This window comes from Falco cherrug, chromosome 3, assembly GCF_023634085.1.
Source record: "Falco cherrug isolate bFalChe1 chromosome 3, bFalChe1.pri, whole genome shotgun sequence".
NCBI lineage: Eukaryota > Metazoa > Chordata > Aves > Falconiformes > Falconidae > Falco > Falco cherrug.
Genome location: NC_073699.1, coordinates 62,974,408 through 62,988,184, shown reverse-complemented (window position 1 = coordinate 62,988,184; position 13,777 = coordinate 62,974,408). Strand labels below are relative to the sequence as shown.

The following is a 13,777-nucleotide window of genomic DNA, read 5'->3' as shown; positions in this document are numbered from 1 at the left end:
TGGGCAAATTGTTCAGACTGTGTTTGAACCATGAAATACACTGAACAATAATGAAACAAGGGAAAAATACAGATTACTGCAATGGTGGCAAAATGCTGAAACTCAATGAAAATGTAGACTGTATTTGTCTACCTGAATCTTCCAGAAGGGTTGAGGAAGACCTTTGTTGTTTCTCAAAGTCTGGGGGAAATCTGACACTTAGGAACCCAAGGGCTGAAAGGACAGCGGCATGCATGGATATTCAAGATGATACCAATTTTAAAACCGTAAAAAAAAATGCCATAGTGTGTCTATTTTTGATACAATCTCTACTCTGCATTTCTTTTTCCCCTGTACTATTTGACAGTAGTAATGCTGTCACTCAGATGCAGCAAGGAGAGACCAGTTACTAAACACTTTTTTTTAATTGGAGTTTAAAAAAAACCCAACATCAAAACTGTTCCCCAAAACACAGGCAACTCTGCCTTCCAACTACTGCTTGCTTTTTCATTCTTAACTCGGAAGCCTCAGAAGAGTTCAGCCTTTGCCTGCTGCTGGAGTCTGTGGCTCTTTCGCTCTGCGCTGTTTGAGACCTACGTCTGCATGTGCAGCCTCCAGCCATTGCCACCTCGCCCTCACCCCTTCCTGTGCGCTTCCCTTGAGCAGCACCATCTCAGCGCGCTGCAACAAGCACATTGATGTCTCCGTATGGTCTGCACACAGCACTTACATACTGTAATTAGGGATGTGAGAGGGCAATCAGACTTCCACTCTGATGTGCTCTTTCTAGGATGAAACGTTACATGTCAGTGGGAACAACGTACAAACATTTTCAGTTTCACCCAGATGCAGGCAGTAGGGAGCACACCACCCTACCAACCCAATGGTCAATCTTTTTCTTGTATTTTGGTAAAATAAGTGTTTTTTTCACTAAGTGTTTGCCAGGCACTGATTCCACTAATGTCTGTGGTAGTAAGCTGCCCACAACATTACTAGGTGTCACCAGAACATAAAGGCATGTCAAAGCATGTATTTTCAAAATGTTAGGTTTTTTTTTTTTTTTTTTTGGTCCCCTGACAGCTTTGTAGTTCTCTCATTTTAAGATAAATGCAGTATTTTCACCCCTACTCAAAACTAATTTTGAACAGTAGTGTGTTACTTAGCACCAGTTCAGAGGGGAAAAATAATATCCCCTGGGACAGCAATGAAAGAACATTTACTTTCTTATAACACAAATAAGAATATTTAATACTGGTTTCCCTACACTGTGGGGGTCAGGGTGACAGTTTTCAGCAAGGAGCCAAATGTGTGACTCGAGGGAGCCTGGTCTGTGTGTTTGAACAGCAGCTCCTTTACCTCCCAGTTTCAGATTTTTTAAGAACCAGCATGAACCGGTGTTTTAACAGGGGTTGCCTATACACTGGGGATGTATTTAAACAAAACATCAGCAGCTAGAGCACCCTGTGTACAAAACACCAAAATGGGGCTGGGGAGTAGCCTAAACAAAGAGCGCATGAGCACGCTGCCTCCATGAAGAGTTTGGGAGGAGAAAGGACATGCCTGAGACGAAGGAAGAAGAACTTCCTACAAAGTACATTTCTAGGACCGGGAGATGTCCTCCCCAGCCCAGCCATGCAGCACAGGCACTGGCTGTGTCTGTGTCTTGCAGCCCACACTCCTGGCTCCCCTGGCTACAGAGCAGCAGCGCTGGGCAGCCAGGCCTGCCGCCCAAGCCCCCAGAGGCCCCTGGCCCCTGCACCCATCCTGAAATCAGGAGCTGATGTATTTTGCCTTCCTAATGCTCATATAATACCCTGCAGAAATGTTGAAAATGTGTTTAGGTTTAACCTCCTCCTGAAATTCTTCGAATGACGTGATTTAAATTTGGCAGTACCAGTGCCTACAGGCACATGGATTTTTAAGGGGTGCAGCACCGTGGTGATTTTTACAGATATCCGTGCCTTACGCAGACCCATGACTGCAATAAAAATCACAATAAAGCTTATAAATTAATATAACCAGACTTCTCTGAATTGTGTCTGAAAATTTAACGGAGTGGGACAAGGAAAAGGTCATAAACGAAGAGACTTGGAAACAAATTTACAAAGCACAGCCGAGAAGGCCATAGATAGAAAATACACACGTTTCCTTCCTTCCATTTGGCTAAGGACATCAGACCCCTCCCCAGTCTGTATGCTGAGCTTATTTCCCCGTCCTCTTCATCCCCCTACCTTGGAAGCCTCAGCCTTTTATGCCTGACCTCACGAAGCTGGAAGTTGCTGTTTCTGCTCACCCTCCCCACTGGGCCCGTGCATGGCCTCCGTTACTTGGGGCACACACAGGCTGTTCAGACCATTAATGGGAGCAGAAACACCTCACTTGCAAGCCTTTCATTTCAAACAGGCCAAGAGTTTAAAGCACCTGTTCAAATGACTGCATCCCTCTGTCTCTTTACACTGAGAGACGAAGCACAAACCCAGGAGAGACACACGAACGTTGCTTACAGAGGAGATGCTCCCCGCCGAGCCTGCAGCAGTTGTGGGTGACGGGGGGGAGAGCTGTTTTGGCCCCATTTTGGCCCCATGCCTGAGCCCCGGGCACTGCCCAGCGGCTGGCGGGTGCCAGCCATGGCCCTAACACTTCTGTTCCCAGCACCTGTGGCCACAAAGGGCCTCTGCAGCCGCACAGCGGTTTTTTATGTGGTTGCAATGCCTATGCCCCCTCCCCTCCCGCCCTGCTTTGCCGGTGGCCTCTGTCAGTAACACCAGTGAATCACGGCAGGTATTTAAGCTTATTTGCTCAAACATGGATGGGACCGATACACAAAATAAACATTCAAGGCAACAACCAGTAGCGTCTCACAGGTAAAGGCAGCCATAGAAAACATCGCTAACTGGCAATGGAACTAGGGCTTGGCATTGCTCCCTGCACAGAGAGTGAGGGCTGCCGGCACCCACACTGAACCCAGAGACAAACAGGCAAGCACACAACCATTTTGTGCACTAGCACTTACGTGCTGTGTGACACTTTGCAGGGCAGGTGACTGTATAAAATGGGCATAAAAATGTGCAAGCACTGGGGAAGGTTCTGCAAGACGGGCAACTGAAAAGAATTAGGGAATCGCCAGACATTCTCCTCTCCTTCTAGCTTTCTGCAAAACCCCATCAGTTTTCCCTAAATAAACTACACCATCTGCCAGTTTTTCCTATGATAGAATCACACATAAGATCAAAATTACTCACTAAAAACTCATCCCGGATGAAGAACTTGGCTCTTGTGACTTTGGGGTCTTCTCCTGCATCTGGTGTTGCTGTTTAATTAAAAATAAATGGCATCAGAAACATGAAAAGCAAACAATCATCTACTTTTCATAATAAGAGATTTAATAAGGAGGAAGTAGTTCTTTAGTACAGAAATTAAAATGTTAAATACCCACAGGAGATTCCTGACAGGCAATTCTGAAATAGCAAGGTACTGTAAAACCTGACTACGCATTTAACATATTTTAAGAACCTGAAAATTGCTGAAATTGTTGCAATAATGTCATTGGTCATATCATAAAGAGGCTTACCCACATCCACAAGTTTGTTCATATAGATACAAAACAAGTGGGAGTTAGGTTTAACTTTTATCAGAAAACATGACTAGAAAAAGCAGCTGAGCTGTTCAGTTTCTCCAGCAGAACAGCGTCTCCTGAATAAAGCTTCTGCAGGCAGGAATTTGGGTTTAAAAATGGTTAGTCCAAGATTACATTTGAAAAAAATGATAGCATCAAGATATCTTTTAATGTATGTATTTTATTTCCAGGCCCCAAATCAACAGAATACTTAAGATACACTGCCTATCAAGGGGCCTTAGATGAAATTCTTGTTGAGCGGTCAGTACTAACTGTTGGCAGATGAAGTCATCTCTATCTAGACCACGTAACAACTATACTGACTGTAAGTATAAAAAACAATACAGTGAAGAGATAACCTATTCATTTCCCTTCAGTGTGATTTCTCCTCATCTAAGATACCAAATCAGATACTTACAAACATAATACGGTAAAGGGCAGAATTTAGCAGAATATGGAAAAATGTTTACTCTTATCTGTAGCACCAGGAGTAAAAACAGAGCAGCAGCACAATCAGCAGCACCTTAAGAGTTCGGTGCTGCTGTCCTTAAATAATGCTGGCTGAAATGAAAGAGTAAGTGAACAACTACAGGTTAAAAATAGAGAGATGTTTCATGTGTGAATATTCTGGATCACTCTGGATATCTGCTGTGAAATGCTGCTGAGAAATACCAAAAGCTACTTTATTCTGACAACTGGCTCACTAAAAAAAAATGTTGAAAATTTACCCAAACTCTGTATGTATGTAGAGTATGTTTGCGAGAGGCAAATTTGGGTGAAGGTGACAGAAGATTTCTTCTGAAAGCCCTTAGCATTCTAAAACTGGTGCCAGGTTAACTCAGTTAATTTATCCTCCCCATCTGAAACTCAGCATCACACTCCTGAAGTTCCAGACCTGAACGAAAGCTGAAAATAGCTCATTATTATCTTCACTTCTATAACCTAGGCTGTTGTTGACGGTTAGCAGAGAATGAAAACCTTTTCTGACAGATGACTGCAAGCACTATGCCAGGGGCATCACTCGGGTAAGGGAAAGGCTAGAGGTCAGGAAGTGCAAGTTTTAGAACTTTTGCTAGACACAGAGCTGTGATATTTGGGAAGCCCTCTGCCTGGTATAAAACTGGCATAATACCAGAGTTTGTTTATGCAATATGTTATTGTGGTGCAGGAACCACTGTACTTCTTGCAATGGTAAAAAAATCGAACCCATGCTTCATTGTCACAGCTCTTCATATTTATTGATGTGATCCTCCTCTGTAAAAGTTCCCTTGCTAGTCTGCTGAGCTTCCCGTCAGTATTTGCAAAGGCTGAAGTTTACGGTGTTGGAGGACGCAGAATGGCTGCAAAGTAAGTCTAATGAATCCCTAACAAAGCTCAGCACCACAGGAAGCCCAGGCAGAAGCATCTGGCAGGGGAGAGATATTTGGTTTCCTGGGACTGTGGGTTGCAGGGGAAGGCAGGCACTCTGGAGTAAGCCCCCTACAGTCCTCCTACACCCCTCCAGCAGCCAGGGCCCCTTCAGACCTTGCCCATGCTGGGGTACCTACGAGCTATGTGCTGCTGGCATGCTCCTTTACTGACCAACAGTTTGCGTGAGGAACGGTGCGTGCTTGTGAATTTGTGTGTGTGTGAGACACAGACAGAGACAAGAGACAGGAACTATAGACTGGGCTATGCCAGGCGGTCCAATCCAAGCAGCCTTACCATCCTCAGGTACAGTATAATGCGCGTATTCAGGAAAGTAATCTTCAATTTTTGATTTCCCTGCCAAGACTTTTTCAGCCAGCATGTCCTGTTTATTCAAGAACAAAATGATAGAAATGGTCCGCAACCACCTGTCAAAAACAAACCAAATGTTTGTTATCTCTGACACGTTACCCAAGGAAAACATATCACTTCAATTGAAAATTCACTGGCTGTCCCTGCACAGAGTGAAGTAGTGTGGAATGTGTTTCAACAGAAAAAAATAGCTGACCTAAATTATTGTTTCAATTAGGTTGCACCTGTGCTGGTGGGTATATTTATAGGATCTGTAAACACATTTATAAAAACTGCAGTAGACATTGCTGAAGGCAGCAGTCTTCAAATACTGTTTTCTAAATTATCCTTTTGATATTGAGTTGGGAAAATGATGACATTTCCTAAAAGTACCATAGTCCAAAACCAGACATTACTGTCTACTTTGTTTGGTTTTGCTGAAGCAAAAGAAAAAGGCTGGAAAGCTGCCTTCCCTCAGACTGCTCTGTCTTAACTGTTGCTCATCCACAGAGATATCCCACCGTTTAGGGTAGCCTGTATGACACCTGATGAATCAAAAGAAAATACTATCTTTTCTTCTCCAATTAATACCTAGCCATCACTGTGACGATGTCCCTTTGGGACCTGCTCTTAACATTTTTCCTCACTCTACTTTCAATCACTTCTCAGTGCAGAGCATCCTTGTAAGTATGGGCGGAAAACTTCATTGCCTTATTTTGTGGATTGTTTTTACTTATTCTCTACCAAGAACCTATTCATATTGCTATTTGGTTACATATCTGTAATTTACATGCACTGTGGCAGAACGTCAATTTAATGGCAGTTACAATTAGATTAGATCTGAAATATCGTCCCACATGGCAGAGAAACTGTGTGCTCTCAGAGACGAGTCTTATGAGCGTGGCTGCCCACGTAGGTATTGAGTGTGGTGCCAGCCAGTGAATAGAATACAACGCCAACAGCTACCTGCTCCTGCTGCTGCATTTGAGGAGGAGATAAAATGTAATTTGGAGGATGCTCTCAGTCTCGGCCAAGGAGCACAGTGACGCCAGGAAGGGGTCTCCCCTGCTTCCCTTCTGGCAGCTGGCACAGGGAGCTTGCCCTTCCCAAGTTGTCTCCACACCCTGCATCATTTTGGCACAGCAGCGAAATGCTGTGTGCACCGTTCCAGCGCCACAGCTCCCGACAGGGAGGGGTACGCACTGTGGGGGCACCCTGCGACCTGGCTCTACCTGGACATTTTCTGAATAAGCAATGAATGAGCATATAGTAAGGGGAGTCCTGTTTTAACTGTAGCTAAGTTGGGGAGGGTAAGTGGGAAACGAGGTATGTTTTACCTGTTATTCCAGATACTTTTGAAAAGGTCCAGGGATTCCCGTAGTCTGTTTGTGTTATTGTCTTCCCTTATTACCATATTGTAGCTGCTGCAAGCCACAACAAAGATGATAGCCGTGACATCTGGGCAGAGCACACAAAAGAAATAAAGGAGAGAGAAAAGAACATCTCTGTTATCCCAGCACATAGTCCTTGGGTTAACACTGCCATTACTCCCCAGACTGCCAAAAACACCCGAAGCAAATACCTGTGACACTGGACTCCAGTATTAGTGACATACTATGTGTGAATATGAATAGTAAGCTGCTCACACCTCAGAGAATAAATTCAAAATAAAAATGTGGATTATTTGTACTTACCATTAAAGCATTGGATCCATTTTCTTCTCTCATCTCTCTGGCCACCTACATCAAACATGCTGTTAAAAAGCCATAGGATGTTATATCACTTAGGTGCACTAGGAAAGTCACACAAAGCATGCAGCATGAGGATTCAGTTTAAAAATCTGACAGCCCCAAGGAGAGCAGCAGTAAAATACCGCCTGCAGGGGAGAGAGCTCTGCTGATGCCATGCTGCATGTCAGAAGGCTACTGAACCCATGAGAAATATACGCTTTTCCAGCCCACAGAAGCACATGTAGCATGTAAGGTTGGACTTCCTGCGCTATAAACAAGGATGGGTTTTGGCCATGGTGGGGAGAGTGTGCCTCTGTAAGAAGAAGGACACGGGGGCAGCTCTGCCCCACCAGCATTGCCACCTTTCTGGGCAAGAACCAGTGAGCGGAGGCAGCCCAACAGTGGGTGTTTTACAGAGTCGCGGTGTAAAACTTTGACAAACACAGAGCTTGCAGCCCTCCAGAAGAAGGGAGACATTTAACTCTCCTCATCCCACTGCACAAAGTCAGACTCATGGCAGCATTTACACCGACTTCTGCAAGGTCTTATCCCCAAAAGTATTTTATGAGTTTACAGTGCTCTACTAATGAACCAGTTAGTAAAACCAGCCACAGACAACCCCACAGTAGAGCATCACCAATACACATTAACTAGTATCAGCTCTTTTTGCAAAGCATGAAGCAATTTTTACTAGGACCTATGAAGAGCGAGCTAAAAACCAAACCAAACCCACACACACCAACTACCACCCTAAACCTACTATACCCAGCATACATGAGCACAGACATCTGAACTAAGTTGTTAAAAATTAGTATGATATTTATAAAATAATACTAACAGACTTACTGGAAATTTACTTTATCTACTTGAAATCTTGTTTCAAAAATTCCTGATGTCAACACTCTGCATCTTAACAGGTCCTGGAAACAAGAACACAGAAGCTGATTAGCACATTTTTTTTCTAACCTCATTTTGTTTTTAAAAGCATGGAATATTATTTTCCATGAAAAGTCTCAAATGTTCCATTTCATTAAAGTTCAATCAGACTTGTTGGTAAACTGTGTTTGTCCATATTGACACACTGGATATACACAAACATCATCTCTGCATTTGGCTGCGCACACTCAGAAAGCACGAGACCCTGTATACATTCTCCTTACTGCCCACTGAAACCTGTTATTGACGGTCACACAATTTTTTATGTGACATGGATAATGAATTCTGAAGTTACATAAAACTAAGAAAAATGTTATTCATGTTGTAAAGTCAAGTATTCAAATGTTAGAAAACTCCAGATTTACAGTTTCCCAGGCAACCTTAATTCTGCCCTCTTTTGTATTGAATGAGACAGGAATCCTATCGAAATAACAGCTTGTGACTGAACAATTAAAGCTCTATTACAGAGCACAGGGGAACAGAATTTAGGTTGTACATAAATCTGACATTTCTTTCTTATTTTTCAACCTAGCAGTACTTTACAACTTAAATAACATTCTTCTAATAATTAAAAAAATATTAATTTCCTAGCATCTCAAAGGAAGTAGGCAAAAGCAATTTATGATGCATACCTCAGGCAATTAGCTCACTGTCTGCCATTGTCATCACCAGCAGCATTTTTAACCTTGACTGTCCAGCACTGCTGCTTGGGCAGTGGGTGCAAACAGAATTGGAAACTGCAGAAAGCTGCTGGCTGCCTGATGGGGATGAATCCCTCTGAGCAGCCACCTCTCAGCACGGATGCCTGTCCAGGGAGCATTCCCTTCCCAAGGGAAGGGCCACTTGGTCTAGTTTAGCTCTCCCGGCCACGCAGCAGCTGTGAAAGTGGGGAGGGAAGGAGGCAGCCAGTGGTGCAGTGTCCGAGCGCAGCTTGCCTTTTTCCCCCACCCTACCATCTACGGATTCGAGTACTCTGGTAGCTGGCAAACCTTGTCTGTTTTGACAGTTGCATGAACTCATCTGAAGGCAAATAATTTAATTATTTTAAGTTTTCTATATATTACTGTCATTTTCTGTCACTTGCAGATTTTATTTGTTATTGGACTCAGTTGTTACTTTGGGTTGGTGCAAAAAAAATTTAAAGCAAGCAAGAGAAAAAAGGAAAGTCATAATTTTTACTAGTTAATTCAGCAGGACAACTGATAGAGCATAACAGGATGAAAAACCAAAAGCAAAAGACAATCCCTCCTTTAGAGCAAAAGCCTTCTGCCGGCCAAATACAAAGTCATCTTCTGATCCTTGGAGACGCAGGGCATTCCTCCTCAAAGAAAGTATCAGGAAAAATTTCTAGATGATGAATGACTGCTCCAGGTAGAGAAAGGCCTCCCAGGAACAAACAGGTCAACACTAACAGAAATAACGCAAGTAAAAATGAGGCTTTGCTTCATTGACTTTTCTCTCCAGCTGAGCGATATCAATGCTAAAGTTGGACCATGAGGTCTAGACACAGTGCTACTGCTTTGGTCTGAAAATGTCTTGAGGGCTTTAATAATTGATCCTGCGTTGGGCTGACCATACAGGTTTTGCCTTATAATACAATGCATACTACTTTTTACTGCCTTCTGTTTCAGGATACAGTCAGAGTAATGGGACAGGCTTGTGGTTACAGTCCTGAACCAGGTTGGAAGGAACAGGCTCTACTTTGCACACTTCCTTGTGTCATCTCTGGCGAGTCACTTCGTTTCTCTGAATTTCAGCCCCCGATTGCGCAATGAGATGTAGCAACTGTATTTTTTAACATTATACACCTTGCACAGTTAGACTGAATTACCCAGTGCAGGGATTCTCTTCTGCCACCTGTATTTGCAGTTTACGAAATGGCCCACAATCTTGGCTGAGACTACTAGATGACAGTGGGATACTAGCAGTGAAAAATAACAACCTCAGAACAAGTGTGCCAAAGAGACATCTGCCCAAGGAAACAACACAGCCTGAGCTCAGGGAAGGCATGCAAAGCTGTGCACCATGGTGAAACTCTTTTTTTACTTCAAGGTTGCACCACTTCAGTCTTAACTTTCCTGAATGTGTTTGTCATTAGAGCACCCTATCAAGATACATCATGACATCTGGGAAAAACAAAAAAAGTGTACTGTCCTGCAAATAAGGCTTAAATAGAAATTATGCTGCCCATAGGAGATGGAAAGAAGGTGTCTGCATGCCCGCAGAGAAGTTCATGAGGTCTGCTGCTGCTGCTCGTCCCTGCATTTGAACACAAGATCCACTGCAGGCTTCTGCCTCTGAAGGACCCATCTGATGGACATGGTAAGCCTCCCTCTGGGTCTCCATCACCTTCACCATTGAAATAAAACACTGCTTCTGTGTGGTGAAGGCGAGGGAAACTGTAGGCTTTTACATTTGTTTTCTGTTCCCTTTGCTTTGTTTGTGGGACACAGAATGGAGCAAGAAGAAATAACTAACAGATGTATTACAGGAATCGCCGACCTACATATAACAACAGTAAAAGACAAGCTTGCACCAGCAAAAAAGCCTCCTCTTCTTTAATATCCATTACTTAAACTGGTAGACTGTATTTTTATATTATGTGGTATGCCCTATTTCAGCTGCTGTTGGGACTAAAATAAATTACATAAAGAATTCATACAAATGGGAGTCTTGGTTCAGACCCTACCTACCCTGTTAGTTATACTAACCTGATCTGTGGGTGTGTAGTCATCCATGCTGACGCTGTCAATTCTTTCTAAAAAGCTACAAGAAAAACAAACATGCACTTAGATATGTAAAATACTGTTTAGTATAACACTTTTCACTACTTTTTCTGGTTTAGGCTCCTGCTGCAAAGTAAAACACAAGTCCAACAGGCAAAGGTACGAGCCCGATGATTTACTTACATTGATTGAGGTCACATTTTCTGAGCCGAACAACTTTTTACCCAGACTTCGTTCCAATATAGCACTTCTACACTTACCATTATGCAGTACCCACAAATGGTCCAAATGCAATTAAATGTTATAATTTTGTGAGGTCCACTAAAAAATACCAGACTAACCACGTGTCATAACATGATATGGTTGTTTAGACATAAAAAAGATCTTGGGTTTTAAAAAAGTAAACGGGGTGGAGGGTCGCCTTTATTTAGCATAATGCTAATCTAGCATAATGTTATTTAATTATGGTCTCAGTAATGTTAGCAGAAATGCTTGTTAATATAAAGGAATAGCTTCAGACTGACGTGCTGCCCTTGAACGTTGCAACTAAAGCACAAGAACTGGAGAGCAAATTGGACAAGAGGAGGAGGTTAACCAGTCTGACCCTTTATGTTGCCAACCCAGTTTCATACATAAAATGAAACAAAACCTTACGACTGCAGGGAGGGGCAAGAGAAAAGGGAACCAAAAAGACAAAGATGGAACCACATTCTCCAATTACTTAAAAAAATCTTTTCAAGCTTTAATTCTTTCCTAGAACATGTTACAATGGTAGTATTAAGGACATAAAAATGTGTTTTTATATGTATATATAAAATAGGCAGGTTCTCTTTCACTTTCACCCATTTCTTAGGTTTCATGTCAGCCTAGCTGGCTCATTTTCCCCAGATTGCCTATATGACTTAGAAGCTATCTGGAATTTCTGCACTGTTATTTGGTATTTGCCAGTGAATATCCCACCAGCTGACTCATCCTGCTACAATATGATCAAGATTTCTTTCTCAACTGGCAAGTTTTTTCCGATTTTACTTGGGTGTGCATGTGGAATCTGCTTAATTGTGGTGAGGAAAAAAAAAAGCCAGCAAACTCTTGACTTACAATGTGACTCACTGTTAACACAGAGGTCACACACACTGACCAGTTGAAAAGATGCCCCCCTAAAAGCCTGTTTGCAATTCTCATAGCACTTTCTCACGGATATGAAAGGACAAGAAAATATGCTGTGTATAAATTTATTTATACTATTTGTCCTTTTTGGACCTCCACTGTTATAATAGGGAAACAAAATATGGTATCTACAGTCAGAATACCCAGCTTTTCCTTCTGGATGATCAAGGTGTGATGGCTAAGCATATTGTTTAAAAAAATCACTGTTTAGCGTAACAGAATGGATGCCCGACAACAAAATTGAACTGAACAAACTCTAAAGAAAAAGCATCTTTTTACAAAACTTCGTCCCCATCCAAAAGCCACCATAAACATATACAAAGATGTAAAAGTACACTCTTATCAGCTGCAGTCACCATGAGAAAGCAGCTGTATACAGACTGAACCTTTTGGTCAGATGTTTTTCATCATCTTGAGAATATTGATTAAGCAAAGTTTAACTTCAGTTAGCCCTGCAGTTAATGCAAACACCAGAGCAGAGCAATGGCTGCTTTTTAAAGAAATGATGTTTATATCATTAAAGTTCACCTTAAGTGGCACACCTGTCATTAACACAACTTTCATCTCCTGCTTGCAGCACAGGAGTTGACAAAAGAAGGCAAAAAACTTCAAATCAAAAGTGCCTCCAGGCTGATTCTTTTCCTAAACACAGAGTAATTTTCCTTAACCCTGCTGTTCAGGCAGCGCTCCTGTATTTCCAAGTGCGTTTCAAAGTTTTCTTTCCAGTTTCTTAACAGTTTGATCTGACAGGCCCAGAAACAGACAGTTTTCATCAGGGTAAAAGGTTAGCAGAGGGGTAAATCCTGCTCTCTGAGCACAGTAAGATGGCAATGCCAGCAGGTTAAACAAACCTGCAGAAAATGGGCAGGAGCCTGAGGGACAGCTTGCAAGCTGCTGCAGGCAGTGCAGGTGCTTGCATAGCTCAGGATCAGTAAATGCAACAGAAGTCTGTGGAGAAAATGCCTCTCAACTACAGCTGACACATAAAGGGTTCTGCTTAAGAGTGTGGACAGAAGCAAGTATTTGTGCATAAATATGACTCCGTCACAAACCTCACAAGATGGAGTGAATTGGTGTTCTTCTGGCAGAAGCATTCCTTCTGGAGTTGATGTATAAATCAGAGACAATACACCTTGTTTCCCCAATAACAAAGTCATGTTGGCAGAATTTACCCAAAATGATTAAACATGGTATTTAGTACCAATCCACATCTCTCACCTATACAACAACAAGCACTTCAGAAGGTTATTAGTTGCTAGCATCTGCATGTTCAAAACAGGCAAATTATAGTGAGGAACAGAGGAGTGAGTAATGCTGAGTTACACTACAAATAATCCATAGCAGGGTTGAGAATGTGGTTAAGTCTCCTAATTACACGTCCTATGTATCAGCCCAAGAGGTCTTCCATTTAGAAATCATCATTAGAACCTCCTCCCAGTAAAAGGATCCATTTCAAATACTCTAAACTGCAACACTGCAGTTAAGAGAGAGTAAGCTCTGGCAAGTATCACGCGCTTAAGAAGTATCACTTGACATAGCCGCCGTAACATTTTATGCTTGTAAGGTTGCTGACCACATGTGACCTATATTGAAATAAATAATTTACAAGGTTTTAACTGCTACCCTGTTGTATCAAGCTGCAATGATATCACTAGCATCCAATAAATCCACATGCAACTCCTACTAGGATTTGGCTAAATTTCGTAGCTTCAGAGAAAATTAATCTTTTCAGTGTCTGATGGACAGACTTCCTAAGATTTCTTTTGCAACTACATTAAAAGTGCACTGAGATTTCTAGACAAGGCAACACAAAAAAGCTATACTCTTACTTTTTCAAAAGAAAATATATTCTTGAATATCCTTCA

General features: G+C 42.2%; 1 protein-coding gene across 3 annotated transcripts in view; it reads right to left on the bottom strand.

The window, feature by feature from the left end:
* Positions 1-13,777, bottom strand: part of GNAL (G protein subunit alpha L) — a 195,774-nt gene that overhangs the window by 3,198 nt on the left and 178,799 nt on the right. For all 3 annotated transcript variants that reach the window (XM_005432003.4, XM_005432002.4, XM_027798611.2), the window contains exons 6-11: positions 10,731-10,785; positions 7,930-8,003; positions 7,048-7,106; positions 6,691-6,811; positions 5,300-5,430; positions 3,222-3,289 (exon numbers count right to left, since the gene is read on the bottom strand). In XM_005432003.4, coding sequence (XP_005432060.2) covers positions 3,222-3,289; positions 5,300-5,430; positions 6,691-6,811; positions 7,048-7,106; positions 7,930-8,003; positions 10,731-10,785 — 508 coding nt within the window. The remainder of the gene's footprint in view (positions 1-3,221; positions 3,290-5,299; positions 5,431-6,690; positions 6,812-7,047; positions 7,107-7,929; positions 8,004-10,730; positions 10,786-13,777) is intronic.